At 37.2% G+C, this 25,674-nt stretch overlaps 1 protein-coding gene across 1 annotated transcript in view; it reads right to left on the bottom strand.

Moving 5' to 3' along the window:
• The window catches only part of LOC308687856 (uncharacterized protein), a 59,891-nt gene that overhangs the window by 5,016 nt on the left and 29,201 nt on the right, over window positions 1-25,674 (bottom strand). The window contains exons 6-7 of the mRNA XM_081360684.1: window positions 17,581-17,754; window positions 16,579-16,740 (exon numbers count right to left, since the gene is read on the bottom strand). Of these exons, the coding sequence (XP_081216810.1) occupies window positions 16,579-16,740; window positions 17,581-17,754 (336 nt within the window). The remainder of the gene's footprint in view (window positions 1-16,578; window positions 16,741-17,580; window positions 17,755-25,674) is intronic.

Below are 25,674 nucleotides of genomic sequence, written 5' to 3'. Positions count from 1 at the left end.
AACTTTACCTGTCGAGTAGAAACTTCGCGACTGAGGCATCAGTGGGAAGCCCAACATGTGTTATCAGCGCACGCCATCGTGTGAAACAATCTCCCAAAAACACTCTGATCTTGTTTCTCTCTTCTGAGGCCTTTCTCTTCTTCTCATACAGTTCGTACAAACTTTTTCTCTTGCGACCCTCAGACATTTTCAAAGGACCCGGTGAAACGGCGAGCTTCAATGAATGGCTTAGCTCTAGCTCACCAAACATAAACACCTGAAAGTGCGCATGCGCAGAAAGCGAAAACTAAGGGACGAGCCAGGGACGAGCACGTACGACGGCCTTACGTAAACATATCACCAGAATGATTGACACTTAGGTGGACCAATAGTTTACACTACCCACCCGGAAAAAGAAAATCCTCCGCTATACCTTTAATATACTTTAAAATGTAATTTATTTGTGTGATGCAAAGCTGAATTTTCATCAGCAAGTACTCCAGTCTTTGGTGTCTTATGATCCTTCAGAAATCATTCTAATATGCTGATTTATGATCAATGTTGGAAACAGTTGTGCTGCTTAATATTTTTTTATAACTTGAGATACTTTTTTCAGGATTATTTGATGAATAAAAAGTTAAAAAGAACTGTATTTATTTAGAATAGAAATCTTTTGTAACAATATACACTACCGTTCAAAAGTTTGGGAACAATAACTATTTTTTTTTAAAGAAATTAGTACTTTAATTCAACAAGGATGCGTTAAATTGATAAAAGGTGATGGTAACGATTTATATTGTTAGAAATGTTTTTATTTTGAATAAATGCTGTTTTTATGAATAAATGCTGTTAACGTTTTACTCATCAATGAATCCTGAAAAAAGTATTCCAAAAAAATATATTAAACAGCACAACTGTTTCCATCATTGATAATAACTGAGTATCAAATCATCATATTAGAGTGATTTCTGAAGGATCATAAGACACCAAAGACTGGAGTACTTGCTGATGAAAATCCAGCTTTGCATCACAAAAATAAATTACATTTTAAAATATATTAAAAAAGAGAACCATTATTTTAAATTGTAATAATATTTCATAATATTACTGTTTTTTTGTTTGTTTGTTTGTTTTTAACTGCAGGCTTGATGAGCATAAGAGACTTCTTTCAAAAGCATTAAAAATAGTAGTGTTTCCAAACTTTTGACTGGTACTGTATATGCTGTTGTTGGTTGTCCCATGACATGCTACATTTTAACGTTTTAAAGACAGTGTCTTGGCTATAAATTTTGCATTTCACTAATTAAGGGGAATGTAAAGCATTAAATCAACTAGGTCTCTGAAATAGCTCATGAAGCTTCATTTGACAAGCATATATTGACAGAGCACAACTCAATGCCACACATTTAGATAATGGAAGAACAACACAGAAACAAACAGGGTCAGCAGCCGTGAAGAAGAGGAGTAATGATGTGTGGTGGAAGGGTACGGAGGCAAAACAGTGGAAGAGGTCAAGATTGTGGACATGTTTCTAATGAAATAAGGACACTATTGCAGACAATGTTATCAGTCATGACCTTACAATGACGGAGGGTCAAAAGGTAAAGCCGAATGTTAGGAGAACAACAGTGTCTTCAATCATTCAAACGTTTGTAGACAGAACAGGTGTGTAATCAGACATTGTTTTGTGTACTGTAATACTGTATACGTACTCCACTTGCATTACATAATACAGTAAATATACTTTATAGAGACAATGTAACACACAAACACACACACACACACGCTACAAATGACATTACAAACGCTTCGTTTTAACATAAAAAAATAAATTTAAAAAATCATTCAGTCATACATTTCACTCATTATTTATCTTGTGTCAGTGGAATATAACTTTTCCAAAGATGCAGAACCCCCATACAATACAAATCTGTAAGACATTTAAAGCACTGAAAATATTTTACAAAAGCAAATGTATACTATATCGAACATTGCTCCTTTCAGAAATTGTTAATGCACTGAGCCCTTAATGTACAGGAATAAATGACCCAAAACTTACTGAAACTTCCTACAAATAGATCAAGGAGTGGACATGGCTAATGAGCAGATAAGTGTCCCTCTGCTGCCACCTACTGACTTTAGTGGTCATTTACTGTCATTTTTGTTTTAACTGTTTGTTTTTCCTGCAGGTGAAAACAAGATGCATCCGTTTAAGCCTGTTACAGTTTATTTATCAGGGCTCTTAACATAGTAGTAAAAAATGTGCAGTATGACTAGGCTCAATTTAATAGAGTGCTAGGCTTTATATTTTTTTTAGTGTAGCTCTATTAAATAGTATTTATGTTAAACGATTTTAAATTGAATGATTGATAATTAATTTAAAATCCAATAAGTTTCTGAATGGTTAATTAAAACTAAATGCAGAATCTATGAATGAACTTGAGGCATGCAGACCGGCTGCTGCAGGGCTTTAACAAATCTTAAACAAACAAATAATGAAATGACCCACTTTTTCTGAATTTTACTAGCCCATTTTATTTGTCTCTCATAAGATCGTATCATGTACTTAACATTCAGCATTATAGAAATAAATAAATCCAATGTAGTTCTAAGTAAACTGCCAAAATAAGATTATCTAGAATGTCTATAACAGTAAAAGTATGAGAAAATAAGGAAAATTAGGCGGGCAGACGTACAGACGGGCAGACGTTAAGACGGGCAGACGTACAGACGTTAAGACGTACAGACGTAATCCACACGTTAACTTCTAATGTGACGCCGCCGTCACGTCTGTAAAAATCAACAGCTACACGTTATTGACGTGTCTACGTGACGTGATATTTGCGTGTACGTCTCCATATAAAACAAATGGAGACGTACACGCACGTATACACGTGTGTTATCTGTCGTGCTTGTCAGTCTCGTCGCCGAATGACACAAAGCGAGCGCCATACACTCCCTCCCTCCCTCACTCTCTCTCTCTCTCTGACACACACACACACACACCCCTCTCACTCTCTCACACACACACTCCCTCACTCACTCTCTCTCACACACACACACTCCATCCCTCACTCTCACACACACACTCCCTCACTCACTCTCTCTCTCTCACACACACACACTCCCTCCCTCACTCTCCCTCTCACTCTCACACACACACTCCCTCGATCTCTCTCGCACGCGCACACACACACACTCCCTCACTCACTCTCTCTCACACACACACACACACACACACACACACACACACACACACACACTCCCTCACTCTCACCCTCTCTCTCTCTTCATTTTGTCACTTTGCAAACTGTATGCAAAAAGAACAAACAAAATTGACAAAAATATTAATAATCTTATTCATTATTTTTCCAAAGGCGACCGTTATTTAGAACGTATCACTTTATTGTTTCCATGGTGACGCGTCATTGCTTATCACGTGACACACCGCAGCCACAAAGCGCTGAATGACTGATGATCTGCTTTTATTTCCTTTTCCATTTTTTATAAAAAATATTCACAAATGTGTTAGCTATAGCATGACATATCTGATATTCCGATTGTCAAATATGTGCAAGTGGATGTGTTTTGTTTAAACACCTTTACAACAATCGCGTTAGTTTGAACTATAACGTTATGCACGATGCCGCCATGTTAGTTTGAGCTCATTGCATGAAACCTCATAACCGTCTCAACCGTCACTCTTACCTATACAACTTATTTTATTTATTAATTTAAGTTGTTATAATTGCTGATTAAAATGAACTTTTCATACTATGTCATAGTAATATAATTTATTATTTACTCTGGTCATATTTTGAAATGTCACATTTATAGTTTTATTCTTGATATTTGCTGTTTTAAATGTAAATAAAATAAACTGATTAGTGAGTAGACTAGGTAGGCTACTGTACCTTTACTGTGGCGATCCAGGAGACGTCCGCTATAGCTCTGACCACAAGGGCGCGCGTTCATTAGGAAAGAGATGGAAATAACATGGACGCCGAATTTGAAAAAACGGAAAACGCGTGCATGCTAGAAGTAGAACCAACCTCTTTTTCACGCAAGCCTGTTGGAAGCTTGGAAGCGTTTCCAGGCAAAATAGAATAGGAAAAGATGTTTATATGTCATTTTGACACGAATACATATTCATAAATGTCATGTTTTAAAGTGTCTAGGTTTTGACATAAATGCAAATATAAACTATAAATATAAAAAATATTAGCCTATCGATTATACTGCCAGACCGATCTACAGCGCATGCGTTGAACGCGTTCACCGAGCGGACCTCAAGTAGTCCGCGTCCGAGCTGTGCGCAGCTGTCGTGTACGAAAAAATTGTGGAAATTCAATAGTGGATTTGTTCTTTCACTATTAGATAAAATGGTAAATTAATTTGCTCTGGCCTCCCATCCCACTAGTTTACCCTGCTATTATTCCAATCAAGGAAATGTAAAACGGCTTGTCAGGACAACCCCAAACAAGGTTTGCATGAATGAATAAATAAATAAATTTAATATCTGGCTGCATGTTGTTAAAGTCACGCACCGGATGTTCAATCCATAATGCCCCACTAGACCATAAAACCGATAACTTGTCATGAAAATCACAGAAATGATGATGCAACACTCAGGCACAATGTTGCACACACACACACACACACACACACACACACACACACACACGGAAAGCTTCTCCACAGTTCTCTGCACTGTAGCACAAAGAATATCAAGAGATCTCTCGCATGTTGCCAGTGTTTCCTTGTTAGACTGGGTTGGACCAGAATGCACATCGCTGTGGAGAAACAGTTGTCGTGCTGCTCTTGTTTAAGAACTCATTTTAGCTATTTTAAGGCATGAATCCCAAAAACAACAACGTTTAACCCTCATAAGACCCTCGTTTACTGTTTACATTGCTGGTCTTTGGGGTCTACATCACTAAACAAAATGTAGAGTAATTGTTAAAAAAAAAAACCCCAAAAAACAACAACTTTTTTTAATAATAGAAATATATAATTGTTTTGTTTACTTCTCATCTGTACATTGATGCTGTGTTTTGGGAGATTTGAAGTACTTTTGTAGCCCACCTATTTACTGCAAAACTCCTCAGCTGCACCATTAGCATGCACATGAAATATTACATTTTTAAGAAGAAAAAAAATGTAATTAATAATGATCAAAATTAAATATGAGTTGTTTCTGGATATTGATCTAGCAATTAGATGCATAATTCTGCCATCTGGTCAGAATTTTTTTTTTTTTTTTTGCATAATATAGTTTTAGCCAGAAGGTGTAATTACCATATACTTCCAGCAGAGGCCCCATAGAGATCCACTCATTATACTGGATGTGACTAACTGCTCTTTTTATAGAGCTCTTTTATGAATTATTATTATTATTTATTTTTTTAGGTCTTTTGAAGTGTCTTCTTATTGCAATAATGCCACATAAGTTGCCACTAAAAGAAAATACTTTATTTACTTATTATTTATTATAATCAATAATCCAAATGTATAAAATTATTAACTTTAGAATAAGAAACTAATTTTTAGTAAACAACAACAACAACAAAAAACAGCAATATGCGGATAGGAACATGAGTGAAGACTGTGTGTGTGTGTGTGTGTGTGTGTGTGTTCATTCCACATTGCATTAGGCCTTCATTCAAGTCTGAATCTCTGTGGATTATAGGAGATTTCAGCCCTGTTGCTCAGAGGTCTTTAAGAAGAGGAAGGTCTGCTTTAAGTCTCTGTGTGATCAAACAACCCCTGTCAGGGCCGGAGTGGGGCCACTTTTCAGCCCGGGAGTTTCAGGCCCAAGACCGGCCCACTTTTTCCATGGTGGAATTCCAAATTAGCGCTTTTTCCAAATTGGATAAATGAAGCAACAGTTCAGCTCTTACTATTGTGTAGTTTTTATTAATACCATGGTTCAACAAATAATGTAAAGGTTAAATAATAATTCACTTAAGCTGAGAAGTTAACATAAAATATTCCACTATTCCACAAGGATAGGTTGATAAATTAACAAAAGCAGAAAGTAAGAAAGAAAGCATTTGAAATGTATCCCACTCTTCCACAAAGAGGCATATTGAACTAATGTTTACAGTTTTATTTGTATTCAAAAATAATGCTTTTTTAATAAAAAAACATGATACCTAGGCTACTCTCAGATAAATGAGGCCTACGATTAATCAGATGCAAATAGAAATATAAAACCAGTCCTAATTGAAAGAAAACAAGTTGACAAAAAGATTGAATCCAATATTGGGTGATAATATAGTATAATGAGAGATTTATAAGCTATTTTTTGTAGGCTGGTCATTTTTGACCAGGAACACCACAAGTGTAACTATGCCATTTTGTTCAAAATAAAAGTTTTCCAAAACAAATTTCCTTGTTAAAAATTAAAGTAGACTCGTGTGATCAACAGTGCCAATTTTTTTCATATTTTATGTAATATTTACAAATTTGTTGAAGATTGAATCCAATATTGGGTGATTTATCTAGCATAACAATTGATTTATAAGCTATTTTTTGTAGGCCAGTCATTTTTGACCGGGAACACAAAAGGTGTTATAGGGTTTTGAACACAACCTGAGGATTAAATAACTTTAATTCATATTGTTTACTCTGGTAACCTCTCTACCTGTCCCTCATTTTCAGCGGGACTGGCTTATCTGCTGCTCAGAAGCTACAAAAAAATAATCAAGAGGTCATTTTACTGCATACACCTATAGATCAAGCTTGAGTTTTGTTATCAATATTAAATTGCATAATATTTGCAAAGTAATACAAAAAGGCTAATATTTTAATACAATTTTATATTTTGCTTGTGACTAGCAAATGACTGCAAATGCTAATCATTACTAGACCTATCTCTCTTTACCTGTTGCCACTTGTGTTTGTCTATAAGTAAATATGTAAGCTTGGCACATTTGGCATCCTCCTCCTCCAATGCCTTTCTTTTTTTCAACCTGGCTTTTTCAGCCCCTCCTGGCCTCTTCCTCCCATCCGTTGTTAGTGTGTTTTTTAGTTAGCAGCCTTAGATCATCGGATAACATACAGCTAACGTTATCCGATGATCTAAGCTAACTAAAAAACACACTAACAACAAGAAATGTTTAATTTCACAATCTATAGCTTCGGTTAAATACTAGTATATGAAACGTATAATTTAAAATACATTAAATACATTAATGACTCACTCGTTATAACGTAGTAAACGTCTTCTAATAAAATGATTTTTTATGATTTGTAACCAGGCATTAAAGCGATTACCCATAAAACGTGCTTTGAACCAATCGGATTGCTTGGGTCCTACGCCCGGACTCATCACACCAAAATGACCGGATTATTCACCACACCGGCCCAGCTATCGGTAGGCGCCGGCGGTGTCGCAGTAGCCTACCTGAGAAAACTTTTTGGAAAAGACGGGCTATGAACCCAACCAACTCAACTATGGGAAGGGAGGGGAGAACTCCCTCTCATGGTACAACCCATGCAGAGGCTGCGCGCTGCGGTGTCAGAATGCGGAACGTGTGTAGCCTAATGTAACTAACCTGACAAATGTGAAAAAAATAAAAAATAAAAATCCTCGACCGGCCCAAAAGTGAAGCGGCCCACCGGGAATTCTCCCGATTCCCCACCCCGGGCCTGACCTCTGGTGTTATCTTTGTGGTTTTCCTTGTGTGAATCACGATGTCATACTTTGTTTTGTTTTTCTCACTCTTCTGCGCAGGGGCGCAACTACCCAGTGTCAGAGGGGTATGCAGCAACAATTTTGGCTGAAACCACATATGTAAATTGTACTTCTAAAAATGCTAAAAAAATAAACGTGTGAGAGTGTGTTATAGGCTATATGTAATGTAATAGCCAGATATGACGACGCTACTGGAACACGCACAGGGGCGATGCTAAGGATTTTGGGCCCCATGAAAAGAATCTTGACAGGGCCCCCAACACAGCTGAGACTTTTTTCATATTAATTTACATAAAATCATGGTTTATGGTATTTTGACTATCATTCTCATATATTTAAGTCAATCAGACAATTTCCACACCCGTAATTTGTCCTCTTTAATACTGCACTACTTCAGTACTGTATAATGTATATACTGTGCATAGCTGTACATGTGTCATATAGTGTATTCACATATATTTATATTTGTATGTATGTGAGGCAAAGCCGTGCACCCGCTGCACCCTGCTCTATCGAAACGTGCTAACTTGTCGAAAAATGCTACCGTGGAGACCTGGGGCCTCATGTACAAAGCGTGCGTACGCACAGAAAAGTGCCGTAGGCTACGATCATTGTCACGGGCGGTCCACTAACAATTTAGGCCTACTTACAAACCCACCTTTTCTTGTGAAATATTGGGTAACATACTGTCGACCCTTTGCCTCTTTCCAGGGTTTCCGCAGGTTTGATCACCCCAAATTTAAGACTTTTTTAAGACCTTTTTTAGACCACTTTAATGAAAATTAAGACCTACATCGCACCCATTATGCAGTCGTAAAACACCAGATCAAATCCCAATAATGACTATTTCTAACAAATGTTTTAATTAAAAATACATTTATTATACAAAAATTCATTCAACAACACACTGCAAAGTGATGTTTTTGGTAAATATCAAACATTCATAACAATAAACAGATAAACTAATTTTCAAATCGTCTTAGTAAAGTTTCTCAGCATTCAAATTGCTTCAGCCATTGCTTCAGAGGGGTAGACCGATAGGTAAGAGAGATATAGATATTAGGGGTGTAACGGTTCACAAAATTCACGGTTCGGTTCAATACGATACACTTGTGTCACGGTTTGGTACGTTTTCGATACAGCAAAAAGAAATAAATGCCAGAGAATTTTAATATTATTATTATTATTATTTTATTTATTAAAACTAACACACTTTGACCAATGATGGAGCTATAATAGACTCTTCTTAGGAGCATAAACAAAACAGCCCCTTGGAAAAAATGAAATGTAACCTAATATTGGAACAAACTTCCATGGTTGCAGTTAGTGTTACTACAGTAAATCCATGGTGAATGTTGCTGATCTGTGGACTCTGGATAGTTCATTCATACCACAATGTTTCTTCCTGGTTTCCACGTCAGCGCTGTTTGATCCGTTAATAACGGATAAATGTGAATGTTTCTCACTAGATCTCACAGCGATGTTATTACTTATGTGGCGAATTCAAATGATTTATTTACTGGATCTCTTATTACCGCTGTGTAACAGTGTCGCTTGATCAAGATCTCTCGCGCTGCACTGGTCCAAACTGATGAGCGGTCCATCAACCACACAATAACGAGTAGCCCAGTTTCGTTCCGCTTACATTACGTTTGCACATTTGATGTTGGACATACAATGTTGTGGTCGCGCCGGCGTCTCTTACATTATGAGCGCGCTTGCCACGCGCAACGCGCCTACATTTGAAATAATGAAATTTTGGTCGGCAGGAAAAATAGTCCAACGAACCGTTCGGTTTTTATGATACTTCATCACACCGGCGCTATAAGTGAAGTCAAGCTGTTTGTGTTGCCTGGATACAATTTGGGCGGATTGAACCATTTTATGATAATCGAGAGGGGGAGAGGGGCCCACGGACGTTTGTGTTTCCTAAACAAATTCATTTTTTTGACACCAGGAAACAGCAAATAGAATAATTTAAAGTTAATAATTTTTACTATCAAATATTTTCTTTAGCACCACAATTTTATTGGGGGCTTCTCTGGGCCCCCTCTTAGTCATGGGCCCCGAGAATCGTCATCGTTTACCCCCCCCCTTTACAGCGCCCCAGAACACGCATCGCCGCAGATGAGAAGCTGAGCATCTATTCATTAAGCCAACGTGCAAACTATCGCAAATCAAAGTGAAGGTCACAGACTCAGCCGCTTCACACACAATCATCATTAAAAGTAAAGAACTGAAATGATCTTACCAGGGATGTTGCTGCTCTCTCTTATTGCGGTCTTTGATTTTGAAATTTTAGCTGATGATCAATAAAATGCATCTCATATCTGTTGCTTTCGGTGACGTGCACTCCATTAAATCTGCATATAGCGCAGGAATTGATCGGATTTAAGTCCGTTTCGCAAAAAACACATTTATGTGACCAGGTGTAAATGGAATCGTTTTGATAAATCAGATAGCTCTCCGATCTGAGAAAACGCATGAAGTGGCCAGGTGTAAACAGCCCCTTAATGGTCCTGCTTTAAAACTATTGCCTAGTTATTTCTTTATTTTTTTTATGCTGTAACAAAACTGTGTGTTGTTCCATTTGTTCATTTCTAAATACAGCTTTTAAAGCCTGTTTTGTAATTGTATTGTCAGTCATTGTATTTAGTCTTGCCCAGAAGATTACAACTCAAAAATGTGTAATGGTAAAAACTAGACAAATCTTTCATATTTGCATAGTGTCTTATCTGACTGCCATGTGGTGCAGCGGTTTGAACACTGGGAACAGTTTCATAATGTCTTGTCTCTAATGTCAGACAATTTTGGCTACAAAATGTTTAAGTTACCGGCCATTCAGAACTTCTACAGTGTTATCGCATTGTAAAATTGTCAAGAACTAATATAAAACATAATAAACGTCACTTGGTATTTGGCCTGGTCATATTTTTAAAACGTATTATTCCAACGTGCAGGATACGTTTTTAACACCTAAATAAAACAGCCCAAAAAGTTGAGGTTTGCTGTTTCATGTTCGCGTTAAAACACATTTGTTTTGTGGCTACTTAAACATACGAGAGTAGTTTTTTTACCCACATTTCTAAAAAAATCCCACATCTGTGACCCTGGGCTTTATTTGGAATATGTTATATAAAAAATAAAAAGCATTTGATTAATCATTTGCGATGTCCGTTTGAGTATTTGATTTATGATTTGAGCACTGAATTATATATATTTTATTATGACAGGTTTATAGCCTACTAGGTTGATAATGAAAATTAAAAATCAAATTTGAAAATCAAATGAATTTTAATTTGATTTTTGATAGTTCATGCTTTCCTGAATGAGGAAATAAAATTACATTTGATTTATTATTTAAGCAGCCATATTGAGAGTTTGATTTATTATTTAATAATTTGAGCATTTGATTTAACATTTGAGAAGCTGTTTTGAGACTTTGATTTATTATTAGATATTTTTAAGCATTTGAATTTTCCTATGAATTTTGTTAGGAAAAAACTTCCATAGCACAGATCCGATCATTTGACTATATCCTATTTTTTGCCCCACCTTAACTTTAGATTTACATTAACTTTAGACAGGACTGGTATTCAGTATTAGTGGTCGGCAATATTTTTAAATATCAGCATCGGCCGCTAAGTTTTTCTGATTGGCGGATGTGTTGGAAGCGGGACTTTTATTTTGACGGGCGGCGCTGACAACACCAGCGCCTGATCACACAGCGCTCACTCACACTCTCCGTCTTCATTAGTTTACGATCTCTGTCAGTCATATCTAATACTTTGTTAGACAGAACTGGTAAACAAAGAAAGTAAATGCTATGCGAAAAAGTAAAGCGTTGCTTTTATATTATTTGTAACAGAAAAGGAAAACAATCAGGCTAAAATTCTTTATCATTTACCATCAACATTCAGCAAATGCGCATCTACATCATTTAAACAAATCTCTGAATGCATTTGTAGCCTGCATAAACGTGTTACTTCGAGTGACGGTCGCTCCGTGCGAATTGAGTGAATGCGAACAGAAGATCAGCTTTCCAGGAGATGCGATCGAAAAACTTTAAATCCTTGATTTTAAAATATATGCTGTTCTATATCCAGTTGCCCACTCATGGCCATACATACAGTCGACATCTAGTCATAGTTGGGGGCGTGGTCTGGCGTGGCGAGGGTGGAGTCGGCGAGGGGGAAAACACTGCGAACATCATGTGTATTTGAATGACAAAAATGTCGTATTGCGAGTCATTGACGCCTGCCGACCGGCAACGGTACATTGCAAAATGAACTGCAATAGGTTATAATTTGCCCTTATTTAATTAAAAACTGGGTCGATGACCCAACCAAATGGCCGGAGGTGTCGTTTCCAGACATATTTTGTTATCTGGTTGAATCTCCAGGTAAGACATCGCGATAGCGGTAACATTAGCCTTTAACTCAATCAACTTTCATATATGTTGCATACTATAACTCCATAAAACCTTGTCACTTACCAATTGTACGTATGCTTCACTCCAAACTATTAATCCTTTAGTAAAAGGGTGATCAGTAGTACGAAGTTGCCAAGGGACTGTGCTGACAGTTATCCCTAACTCAGACCTCGAACTACTCCATAGGTTCACGGCTCGCGTCATTACGTAGCAATTGGCCTATCAAGCGAGCCTTCAGCTGATAACGCTAATGTGAATGAGACATCCCTTATGAAAAACAACTATAGGAATCTTGTAGTATTTTGGGACAAAATATTATAGTAATCCTAAAGGAATACTATAGTATTTTGGGACATACTATAGAAGTACTATAGAGGTATTACAGAACATCACAGAAGTATTACACAACTATAGAAATCATATAGGATTACTATAGTTCTTTTTCGTAAGGGATGTAGACATATCTGGCCCACTGCCTAATACGAGTTGAACACCCACTACTGTATCAACTTCAATTCATAATTTGTTTGTTTATTGGCGGTACAGAAAACGACACAGCAACTCTTCTTTAAGTAAAATAAAACTCTTTTTTTATATTCAAAAATAAAATGTCAAGCTCTGAATGATTATTTAGCCGTTTAAACCACCTCATATCATATGAGTGTTTGCAATTCATGTTGCTGCGAGAAGCTAGCGCAGTGAACGGGGCTTAAGAGCGCGTTGAGTGAGAGCGTGGGTGCAGCCTCCGATTTTCCAATTTATTGTGCAGTTTTTCCAATTTATTGTGACACTTTGGAATGTTTATAAAGTGGAAAGTTGCACGTTAGTGTTAGTGATATATTAATCTTATTTACAAAACACAAGCTTTGAACTTATTTCGGATATTTTTTCTTTCTTTTTGTAATTGCTTGTTTTTCGTAGCAATATCTGGCAACATTGTACATTAATAAAACAAAGCTTATAGACTAACTGTAACTTAAGTGCTGACAGGAAGATACCACAATCGGTAAGACAAACGCAATGATCATCGTGCATATCTGAAAGAAATGTATAACACTATCAAAAACAATAGCATAATACAAATCTGTTTGTTACAGAATGAAATAGGCTATGCCAAATACTGGCCAGCAGAAAGACGTCTCATGCTCTTTAGTTAACCTTAAGTCATCAAAAAACATTAATTAAGCAGTGTTTCTTAACTGGTGGGTCGCAAAAAAGTTTTGTGTGGGTCGCGGAGTGGGCAGTCAAAGAAACAACAAACGTAATTCTGTTTTTTTCTGACGCTAGACTTTTATTTTGAAAGACGTGCGTGAAAGTGGTTGACTCTTCTATCAGTGCCTGAGAAAAACGCTTTTTCCTCATTCAGTATCTACGGTCAAATGAGATGTTGTCAAGTTTTATGTCAGTGTCATTATTCTAACGTTATTTTTATAACTCGTTATAAAATAAAAATTCCCTCACCTTAAAAAAAAAAGAAGAACTTTCCAGTCCTGTTAGTCTAGGGCTGTAGTCAAGACCACCTTTGTCGAGTCCAAGACAAGTCCAAGACCAGAACTAGTCGAGACCGAGTCCAAAAAGGTTCGAGTCCGAGTCAAGACCGAGTCCAGGACAGGAAAAAAAAGTCTGCTAAAAAATATAGCCTATAGAAATTCAATCATTATGTAATAATGAAATAATGAATGATTTTAATTTTATTTAAAATAATTGACTAATTCAAAGAACAACAAAAAATACTAATTATATAGGCCTAAAGGAGCACACACATTCGAAACGACTGTCTGATCAGCCTCACATTCTGTTCAATCATACACGCGATGCATGAGGGAGGGCCGAGTCAACTCACACACGCACACACACACACACACACACACACTAGAGATGCGGATAAACCGCGGATCGGGCAGATGACGTGACGAAAAATAATATTTTAATTAAATTCGGGCGGGTGGCGGTTGAACCAATCAAATTAAAAAAGTTTGCCACTAAGCAAACCTGGAGGCTATATGAGCCCAGCTGTCAGTAGGCTATATTGGAGGAGGCCTAAACGTCTCGTAGATGAAACTGCCTGGGTTATTTTGTTTCGATATTAGCTATATTTTAAAACAGCCAGTCATTGGAGCCTACCTACCACTCATGGAATAGACATTTAAAAGAGAGGCAGATTATCGAGTGATATGACTCAAAAATTACATCGGGCAATGTTCAGATGTCATTCAGCGAGATGTTCAGAAGTACGCAACAGCTAAACTTTTACAAGCTCAATAACATCCACATCAAAAAAAGAAAAAAAAAAGAAAAAGGTAAGAAAAAAAGTCGGAAAACTTTGCCCATTAATTAGATGTGCAAGGCAAGCCAGGCTCGTTTTCGGGTTGTTATGGACAATTAAAAATGTTAATATTCACGTTGCACTAGCGAGTTTGTTTATTTAAACATTTATTTTTTAAAGAGCCGTTTGTGAGTCAAAAGAGCCGGCTCTTTTCAGTGAGCTGAATCAAACGAACCGGCTCACGAAAAAGAGCCGAAATGCCCATCGCTTATGGTGGCCAGTGTTTCACTTTCCCTCCAATAATATTTTGTTTTAATATAGCGGCGACGTATGTGTGCTTACTGGGAACATAATAAAAGACACCTGGACTCGGTCGAGACCAAAAGCCATATTTGGCAAGACCAGTGGCCGAGACCGAGACAAGTCCGAGTCCGAATGCCAGCGAGTCTCGAGTCCAAGACCGGACTCGAGTACTACAGCCCTATGTCAGTCATACTGTGCTCGTTGCGCGCACTCTTCAATTACACGCACAAATTTACCATGGTAATAGACCTTAACCCTCAAAATGCCACTTTATTTTCACTGTGTTTTTGTAATGTATTTCTAAATGACTGTGGTCTCACATACCAACTTAGCACAAACTATTTTGGAACTGCTATTTAATAGCCTTACCTAATACCTTATACAGTACCTCATACTCATCAGTATGTGCATTTTCTTATATACAGTAGTGGTCGACCGATATATCGCCAAGGCCGATATTTGGCATTTTTTAAAATATCTCCGGACTTTTAATTTGACGGGCGGCGCTGAGAACACCAGCCAGAAGAGAATGGCAACGGCAGCTCCTCAGATGATGTCAGATCAAACAGCGCCCACTCACATTCTCCGTCTTCATTAATTTACGATCTCTGTCAGTCATATCTAATACTTTGTTAGACAGAACTGGCAAACAAAGAAAGTAAATGGTAACTTATGCGAAGTAAGTAAAGTAAAGCGTTTGCTTTTATATTATTTGAAACAGAAAACGCAAACAATCAGGCTAAACTACTTTCTCATTTGCCGTCAACATTCAGCAAATGCGCATCTACGTCATTTAAACAAATCTCTGAATATCTAATAAACATTTAATTTCACAAACCTTGCAGATTTAATCGAATCCAGTTGTGATATCTTGTGAAGTGTGCATTACTGTCTGCGAGTGACGGTCGGTCCGTGCGAAGTGAGTGAATGCGAACAGAAGATTAGCTTCACAGGAGACAGTGTATATACTGTATCTATGCACAGGAGACGCGGTCGAAAAACTTGAAATCCTTCATTTTAAAATATGCTGATATATAACCAGTTGCCAACTGTGTCATATTCATATCTGTGATATATCCATTTGCCAACTGTGTCATATTCATATCGTTTTCACTGTGCTGTAGCCTATGTTAAATTAGCGTTACCTTGTCTTTATTTGAAAAAATATGATTACCAGCACGAAATTACCAGATTACTGAGTGCAATGTTACAGTGTTTACTTTCTTTTTATTCACATATTCATATATTTCTAAACAATTACTTTGTGAAAAATACTGTAATAGGATTGCAAAAATTGCAAAAAAAGTATAAAAGCATGTTTATTTAAAAAAAAAAATTTTGTGTGTATTTATTTATTTTGTATTATTTCTTCCCCAAGCTCATAAAATAAATTTGGGTTGCACAAAAATTGACAGGGTCGGTCGGAAACCGGAACCAAAACAATATTTTTTTTATGCCTTATCAGGTGTTCATCAGTGTCTTAATTCACTCACTTCTTTTTATTCACTCTGTCAAGTGGACAATAGTAGTGAACTAATGTAGGGAATAGTGATTGAGTGATTGAGTCAATTAAATATGTTCATCATATAAAACTGATGTTACTTCATGTCTCTTCAGAAAATTGATTAAACTAAATTCAAATAGATCAGTTTCACAATCTCTTTATGAACTTCTTGAAGCGTTGAAGTGGTAACACTGTCAATGGAGGGACAGAAATATCTCAGATTTTATTAAAAATGTCTTAATTTCTGTTCTGAAAATGAATGAAAGTCTTACAGGTTTGGAACGATATGAGGGTGAGTAAATAATGACAGAATTTTCATTTTTTGGTAAACTAACCCTTTAAAAAAATAAAACCAATCAGACTAGACAGGATTATTGTTATATTACTTAACATACTTGAGTTTGTCCAGATGGTTGAGAGTATCAGAGAGCAGCTTCAGTCCTGATTCTCCTGGGTGATTGTAGCTCAGATCCAGCTCTCTCAGGTGTGAAGGGTTTGAACTCAGAGCTGATGCCAGAGCAGCACAACCTTCCTCTGTCACCAAACACTGAGATAATCTACAACAACAGTAAGTGTCCATGTTAGTGTGCTTCATCTACTGGTGGCCTCTGATTGATTTTAATGAAATAACAGAGTTGTAAAATGTGCAAAACTCAGCCACAAATTATCTTAAGGATCTAATTATAAGTTATAATTTCAAAATAAAAAACTATTTTTACCCATAAAATCTACAAGAATTAACCCTCTAGGGTCGACAGACATACCGGCGCCTTTTGGTGGATTTTTTCACATAGCAGCAAACGAATTAAAAGACAAATGTATGCCATTTATGGTAATACGGTTATACAGCAATACATCATTTGAAACTGTAAAAAGTTTACTTTTATTTGTGTCCAATGTTATGTTGAAAGAAAGAAAAAGTCAGAATTTGTGAACATTATATGTTTTGTTGTTGTATGTAACAGGTGGTTTACTTGTGCTATCCTGGGTTTATTTTAACTGGCCTACTCCTGTCTGGCACCCGAGCGATTTGATTTAAAACAAGTTATTTAATTATTGATTTAAATTGTTTTTTGGGGGGGACCGTCTCAGGCCACAGACAAGGGACACCCTGGACAGATGGCCAGTCCACCACAGGGCTCACACACAGACACATATATTCACACCTATGGACAATTTACTGTCTCCAATTCACTTATTGGATTGTGGGGAAAACCGAAGTGCAAGGAGGAAACCCACACCAACACAGAGAGAAAATGCAAACTCCACACAGAAAGGCATTTAATTACATATGCATTATGGCATTTGGAGTATAGATTGATGTGAAAGAAAGCTTTTCAGAATAAGTTTGCCACGATATGTCCTTGTGTGGTTATTTTTCACAGACCCTCAAGTACCTCAGTATGTTGAGTTGACAGTTTAGACTATTCAGTCCAGCACAGAGCAGCTTCACTCCTGAATCCTGCAGGTCATTGTTACTCAGGTCCAGCTCTCTCAGGGAGGAGTTTGATGACTGTAGAACTGAAGACACAATTTCACAGCACTGATAGGTGAGCTTACAGTGTGCCAACCTAAATAGGGTGGAGAAATAAGAAACAAATCATTACAAAAACAATATTATGTTAAAAATAATATCATGTTTTTGAGAAAGGGTCTGCAAAGAACATGAATGTAAAGGCCCCGATATACTTCAAGGGAAATCATTCTCCCAAAAAAAATCTATTTAAATCAATAACAATTTCAGAGATAACTACTTTTTTTTTTTTTTTGGTTCTCTTTCACACATACAAAAAAATACATAAGCAGTGAACCTGTGCAAATATGTCAGTTGGTAGTAACAGGGTTTCAGCAACATTAGATTCACATGTCTCCAGTAACTCAGAAATTTGGGATGCGGTGAGAAATAATCCTGGAAGAATCTACCTCAGAAAAAGAACGAAACTGTGGTTTCGGTTTCATTTTGAGGGACTTCAAAACATCCGAGGATATAATTTATGATGAGCAAGTTATTTATTTTTACATTAGAAAACATGTATTTTTTTCACATAAACCTGCACTATAAAAAAGTTAAAGTGCAGATGTTGCTTTAAGGAGGTATTTCTAACTGATTCAACCTATAATTTCTAATTTTGTTGTTGTAACCTAATTCAATCAGGTTTATTTAACATAAAACAAGGGAATTCTGTTTTAACTTAACTGAGTTACATTGACCCAATATACAATTTCCAATAAAGCTCAGGATGGACACATTCGACACACGCGCACTATGACTGCACCAGACCTATAGAGGGCAGTATAGTCATGACTCGAGTCCGCTACAGGAAATCTGCTCTGAATAACAAAGAAGGAGAAAAGGTTTGTGTTTGCCTGCTCCTTGTAATCGGCAGATTTTCCTTCGATGAGAAATTGTGATTTGGGGTTATTATACTCATGTTGCATCAAAGTGAAAATCACAATTGACATCATTCAACAAACATACACTCAAAATAAAGTTTAATTAATTAAAATGAGCTAAAGTAACACAATTTAACTTAAAGCATCGTAAGCCTAAATAGATTATATAGCCATTGCTGCCAATTTGGAAAAATATTCAAGCCCCTCATTTATTTTTATTTTTTTCATGTTGCAACCTTATGCTACCTGTAGTGTTTTATGTTATTTTTTCGACATCAATCTACACTATATAATGACAAAGCCAAAATAAATATATAAATAAATAAAATAAACAGATTTGTGATACTGAAATATTTACTTTGCTTAAGTACACAAAGCCTTAACTCAGTACTTATTTAAAGCACCTAATGTGGTGCAGACTAAAGATTAAAGTATTTTGGGGTATGATGCCACAAGATTTGCACATTGGGATTTGTGGATTTTCTCCCATTCTTCTTTGCAGGGTCTTCTCATGCTCTGTGAGGTTGGATGGGGACCGTCTAAGGCCACAGACAAGGGACACCCTGGACAGATGGCCAGTCCACCACAGGGCTCACACACAGACACATATATTCACACCTATGGACAATTCACTGTCTCCAATTCACTTATTGGGTTGTGGGGACACCCCAGAGTGCAAGGAGGAAACCCCCACCAACACAGAGAGAAAATGCAAACTCCACACAGAAAGGCATTCAATCACATATGCATAATGGCATTTGGAATATAGATTGGTGTGAAAAAAATAAAGCATTTCAGAATAAGTTTGCCATGATATGTCCTTGTGTGGTTATTTTTCACAGACCCTCAAGTACCTCAGTAGGTTGAGTTATGCTGTCACCAAACACTGAGATAATCTACAACAACAGTAAGTGTCCATGTTAGTGTGCTTCATCTACTGGTGGCCTCTGATTGATTTTAATGAAATCACAGAGTTGTAAAATGTGCAAATTATCAGCTACAAATTATCTTAAGGATCTAATTGTAAGTTATAATTTCAAAATAAAAAAACTCTATTTTAAAAGGGTCACAAGCTTTTATGTCACAAGCTTCAAATCGGAATTGATTTTTCACAAATAGAGTTTCCCGCTGTTTGCACATAATAACTATTCTCCTATATTGATTCTTCATTTGTTTTAAACAGCAGACTTAATATTTGTCCATTTCTGGTCATAATTTGGAGACAATGAACATATGAACTGTTGTGCCACGCAGCTTATATTTATCACGCAGTAAAAATGCCCCTCCCTGCCATATCTTGTCTGTGGATGAGAATCTGAAACAAGAACGTTGTCCTGCTCCACTTCACAGATGCTGAGTGAAAGGAGGATTATAGAATGACGGGACACTCGTTTATATGACACTTTATTAAACAGGAATAACAGCTCTTTCGCACGTCATACGTCATTACGCTATTTCAACGTCATTGCACATGCGCAGTCCTTTCAGTTTCGGTTTTCAATCCGATCAAATGTTTTACATGTCCTCTCGATTGGATTAGAAAAGGAATAAACCACCGCTCTCAATTCAATCAAAATTTCATTCGGATCGAGCTCAATCGAATTGATTAAGGTGTTTAAATGAAGGCTTTTCAGTACGATCGAGCCATCAATCCAAATACTAATGGATTATCTGGTTGCATGTAAACATAGCCTATGCCTGTAATGTATATTGGAATATCGGAAATGTGTTTAAAAATCATATCACCGTTATTGAAAAAACATTATATTGCGATATATATTGATATTGAATTATTGTCCAGCCCTACATGAAATCTAAAAGAATTAACCGTCTGGGGTCGACAGACATACTGGCGCCTTTTGGGGGATTTTTTCACATAGCAGCAAACGACTTAAAATACTAATTTATGTAATTTATGGTAATACGGTTATACAGCAATACATCATTCGGAACTGTAAAAAGTTTATTTTCATTTGTGTCCACTTGCAATCAAAGAAAAACAAACAGGATGTTTTCTGCCGTCTCTGTGAACTTTTTTCTGCAGTGCGTCACAAAAAAGAAACAAAACTCAGCGAAAATTTGTTACAGACATGAGCAATATATCTATAGATACATGTAAGTGTCTACTTTTAAATTATCCTATTCAAAATGAAAACAAATATTCCCTGTTTATATAATCTGTATAAGAGAGAAAGATGTAACTGTCTCTCGTGTCAGCTTCCTGCAAATGTGAACATCCCTACAGACAGCGCACGCTAATCATATGGTAATGATCTGAGGCAATGCATGCAAACAGAGTCAACACCCACATCAACTCAAACGCATCACGTTTCATCAGAATGATCAGATTAACCCTCTGGGGTCGGCAAACGCGCCGGCGCGTTTTGCTGGATTTTCTTCACATAATAGCACAATAAACTTAAATTACGCCGTCATTTATGGTCATACAGAAAAAAGAAATATGAAAAAAGAATCTGTGATATTTCTAATTTTGTATGTGTCCACTTACAATCAAATCAAAACATTGTGCTTTTGTAAAATAAAGAAAATAAACAGGGTGTGCGTTCTGCCTCCCCGTCGCGGTGAACTTTTTTTTCTTGAGCACGTCTATAAACTGAAACAAAACTCAGCGAATACTTGTCACACATTTATGAGCCATACACCTTTATGAACATTTAAGTGTGTACTTTTAAATGATCGAATTCAAACTGAAAACAAATATTCTCTGTTTAAGTAATTTGTATAAAACCAACAAGATGTCCAGTATCTCAAACGCTTGCTCATTATTTTTAATTTGACCACGCCCACACGCGCAAAAGAGATTCACATGCAAATCTCCACATGGAACGCGAACGCGCTCGTTACCTCAAGAACAAAGCACCAAAAAACTTCACAAGTCTCTGCCTATCGTCAAATTTGGAAGACGCGCCTGAGCTTACATTGGATTTACCTCAGAAGAAGAAGAACACGATTTGAAGACAAGAAAGATGTAAGGTAAGAAATTCTTAAAGTCCCTGTAAAGGCAACTCTAAAAAAAAATTCTAAACACATTATAAATGTTAGAAATGTATTGCTAAATCATATTACAAAGACTGTGAACTGTAAAGTACTGATTGTGGAGTTAGACCGTTAAACTGTTTTTCACCGTTGCTGTGTTCCGGATTTTTTGGGTGGGGCTAAAACGGGGGCTCGATGATGCACTGGAGCCCCTGAGCTCCTGGACACGCCCCTACTTGATGACGCACTGGAGCCCATTCACATCAGTTTGCAACTCAATCGCGAGTTACTGTCAGTACTATTAGTTACTACATCCTACAGTTTGCTAGCTAGCTATGCCTTCGTCACGGAAATGCGTATTACCTGGATGCGATCACGTAAAAAACAGATCGGTGTCCTTATTTAAATTTCTGAAAAACTATCATATCAACAAGAGGTGGATTAATTTTGTGAAGAGCCACTTTGATGGAGAGCTGAGGATCACCGCCAAAACCCGCCTCTGTAGTGATCATTTTACACGGGATAAGTTTTATAAACTTTTCGTCTGAGACAACTGGGATTCACTGATAATCCGCTGTTACTGGTGAATGTGGCCGAACCGACTATCTCCCGCCTCGGCCTTCATCCTCCCGTCGCGCCGACAACTGGTGCCATAGTCGGCAGTGCGTGCCCACCAATGAGTGTAAGTTGCCTTGTGTGCTTATGTTATAATTATAGTAGGTATAGTAGGTAGTCCAGGCTCGAACAACAAATGGCTTTGTAAAACAAATTAAGCTGCTAGGAGCATCCATTCCGGCTGTAGCGGACAGTTGAGTGTGGCGACGACAGCTTTCCCACGAGTAGGTGTGGTTTCAGCGCAGCCAGCGGACACGCCCCCAGCATTTGAGAGCAGAGACCACTGCTCATTTTTTCAAGATTTTGATAGCTTATTTTATGTACTTGCCGGCTTTTTTTATCATTCAAATTTGGCTGGGTGGCTAATAACACATTTTTCTGTGGTGTGACAAACTCAGAACACATACTTAATTTTGACTTTACAGGGACTTTAATTATTAGTTAGTTATTGTTGCATAAACTTCACATTGCAGTTGAACTGTTGCTAGATATATGGTGAATATTATAATATTTAGACTCGTGTTTACTGTTACTGTGTTTGTGGATATCTGCTCAAACGTAGATATGTATAATATGGTAACCATAATTTTTCATATTTTGGAGCATGCTGTGCGTTTGAATGTATCATATTTTGCAGCGCGATCGCGTTTGAAAAGCAAAACACACCAAACATTAGGCTTTATCTTTTTACTATTATCTCATTTCATATCATCATAACAAATGGAAACATTTGAAGTAACATATGATAATCAATATATTTTTCTCTAGCGTAGTTGTTACTGAAATCTTTTGGAAGATTTATAGGCTGCTATAGGTTATTGTTATTATTATTTTATGCAGCACTGTGCATAGCCTATGCCTATAAGGCACAACAAACATGGTGTTCATTATATTATATATTGTTGGAAACATTTGTGCGTGCGTGTGTGTATTCTGTGAATTTTAAAAAGCAATTTTAACCAGAAAAAAATCAAATTTATTCCCAAAATCGTGCAGGCCTCTTGATATCAGTATATTCACTCTTTTTTTTTCCTTTTTTTCTTTTTTCTTTCAGGAACCAGATGCCACTGAGTCCTGCTGACTTCAACATTCACATGATTCTCTGTATATGAACATGGTAAAGTGAAAATCAAACACCTTGGAAATGAAAGGTATGTACAATGTTTTTAGGAATGGCACAAAGGTCTCTGTCTTTAGATCAATGTTTTTAATAATGTGTTTTTTTGTCATTTGTTGTGTATCTTTGGATTATGTTGTGTTGTAAATAAATCCAAACAATCTAAAAGCCATTCTTTTTTAAATCTCCTCATTCTTTGTGCAAGGTTGCTCAGAATGACAGGGCCTGATAGCTCCTAATAGGGCCATTAGGGAGGGTCTTTGTCTTTCTCAGGTGTGAAAACCATACATATTAATGATGTGATCACACCTCCTCGCATAAAGCTTTCTTACACAAAACACGTATTAGAAAATTTAAATCAATATATTGTCTTATCTGAATGAGCAGTCAGGATGATTTTTACATAGTTTTGGAGCAAATATTCTAGGCTACGTGATACAATTTTCAAAAGTCTTGTGAAGGAATAATCAGTATGGGTTTCATGACCTTATTTCAGTGACAATTTTTTTTTTGTATTTTCACAAACCATGCATAAATGTCATTATCTCAAAACTGCAAACTTTTACATACATGCTGCTGACATATTATTGTAGCAGAGTTTGTGCTAAACACAGTGTAATCAGACTTTAGCCATGAAAATGTCACAAGTAATAGAAATAAGCACAAATGTCAGAGCATGTCAGAACTAGGGCTGAACGATATATCGTTATCGTATCTATATCTAGATATGAACTTTCAAGATATTACTATCGAAAAAAGCAACGATATAGACGATATAGATTTCCCCTCTCCGCGCTCGCCCTGCATACAACTCTGGCAGTCACAACAAACATCAGTTTTACGAGTGCCCTTGAATGCACCGCTAAAGCCAGCGCGCACACACTACCAGGGACGTGGGAACTATATTGTGAGAGGGGGGGCGGCGTTTCCATGGTGACGCGTCATTGCTTGTCACGTGACACACCGCAGAAGCAACAGCGCTGAATGAATGATGATCTGCTTTTATGTAATTTTTCTATTCTAAATTTTTTTATTCAGAATATTCACAAATGTGTTAGCTATGGCATGAAATATCTGATATTCCGATTGTCAAATACATGCAAGTGGAAGTGTATTGTTGTTTAAACACCTTTATAACGATAGCGTTAGTTGAGCTGTATGCGCGATGGGCGCCGGCATGTTAGTTTGTGCCGCAGACAGTTCAGAGAATCGGATCTGTTGGATTTACAACCTCTATGTTTACAACACGTGAGTTCATCCACTTCTCCCGAAATACTTAAAAGTAAGTGGCTGGCCTGTGCTGATCGATTGCTCCTGTCTGCCTCTCTGCCTGCTCTGAGTTTGTTTGCTTCGGTGCTAAGCTCCGTCTTAGCCTCGTATTTCTTTGTTTTGAACCATCATTTACTACAATTTGTAGTTTATACTAAATACTATACTTATACTAAATACAGCTTACCCAACATCTCAGATTGACATCGCTAGCTTCCGTTACTACTAGCACAACACGCTAATTTGCTACTGCTAGCCTGTTAACGCGCCACCCGTGCGCTCAGCTATTTTTTTTTTCTCGCGCGCGCTCGCGCCTTTGAGTTAATAAAAGCTCAGGTAAGTTATAATCAGTCAACAAACACGGTGAGTAATGTCTTGTCCTGTTATTGTCACCTGCACTTCATGTCACATGTTTAGCATAGGCTTCTCTGCTGGCAATATAGGATTTATATGTGATAAATGCAAGGAGTCAGTTAGGCTGACAGAGAAGATTTAAGAATTAGAGACACGCATCCAAACCTTAATTGAGGATAGTAAGAGTGCTAGAGCTTTAGATACTATTTTGGATGCGCCTAGCGTGAACTCTTTACATGATGCGGTTCCAGCTGAAGTAGAGCCTGTGCAGCCAGGCAAATGGGTGACGGTGAGGGATCGCTCTAGTCGCGGATCTAAAAACCACTCTTCCGTTCCGATTACCATAACAAATCGATTTGCCCCGCTCAGTGAAACACCCATTGAGAGTTCTGTTGATTGTGCCCTAGTAATAGGTGATTCGATCACACGGAACGTGAAAATAGAGACACCAGTGACCATAGTCACATGTTTGCCGGCAGCCAGAGCGCCTGACATCAAAGCAAATTTGAAAGTGCTGGCTAATGCTAATCGTAAATTCTCTAAGATCATTATTCATGTCGGCACTAATGATGTTTGACTCCCCCAGTCGGAGATCACCAAAATTAATATTAAAGAGGTGTGTGAACTTGCAAGTACGATGTCAAGGACTGTAATCTGCTCTGGCCCCCATCCTGTTCGCAGGAGTGATGAGATAGTCAGTAGATTGTGTTCACTGAATTGCTGGCTGTCTGAGTGGTGTCCGTGT

Source organism: Scardinius erythrophthalmus (assembly GCF_964197995.2).
Source record: "Scardinius erythrophthalmus genome assembly, chromosome: 1".
Taxonomy (NCBI): domain Eukaryota; kingdom Metazoa; phylum Chordata; class Actinopteri; order Cypriniformes; family Leuciscidae; genus Scardinius; species Scardinius erythrophthalmus.
The sequence above is the reverse complement of the archived record's forward strand: the minus strand, read 5'-3'. Positions and strand labels throughout refer to the sequence as shown.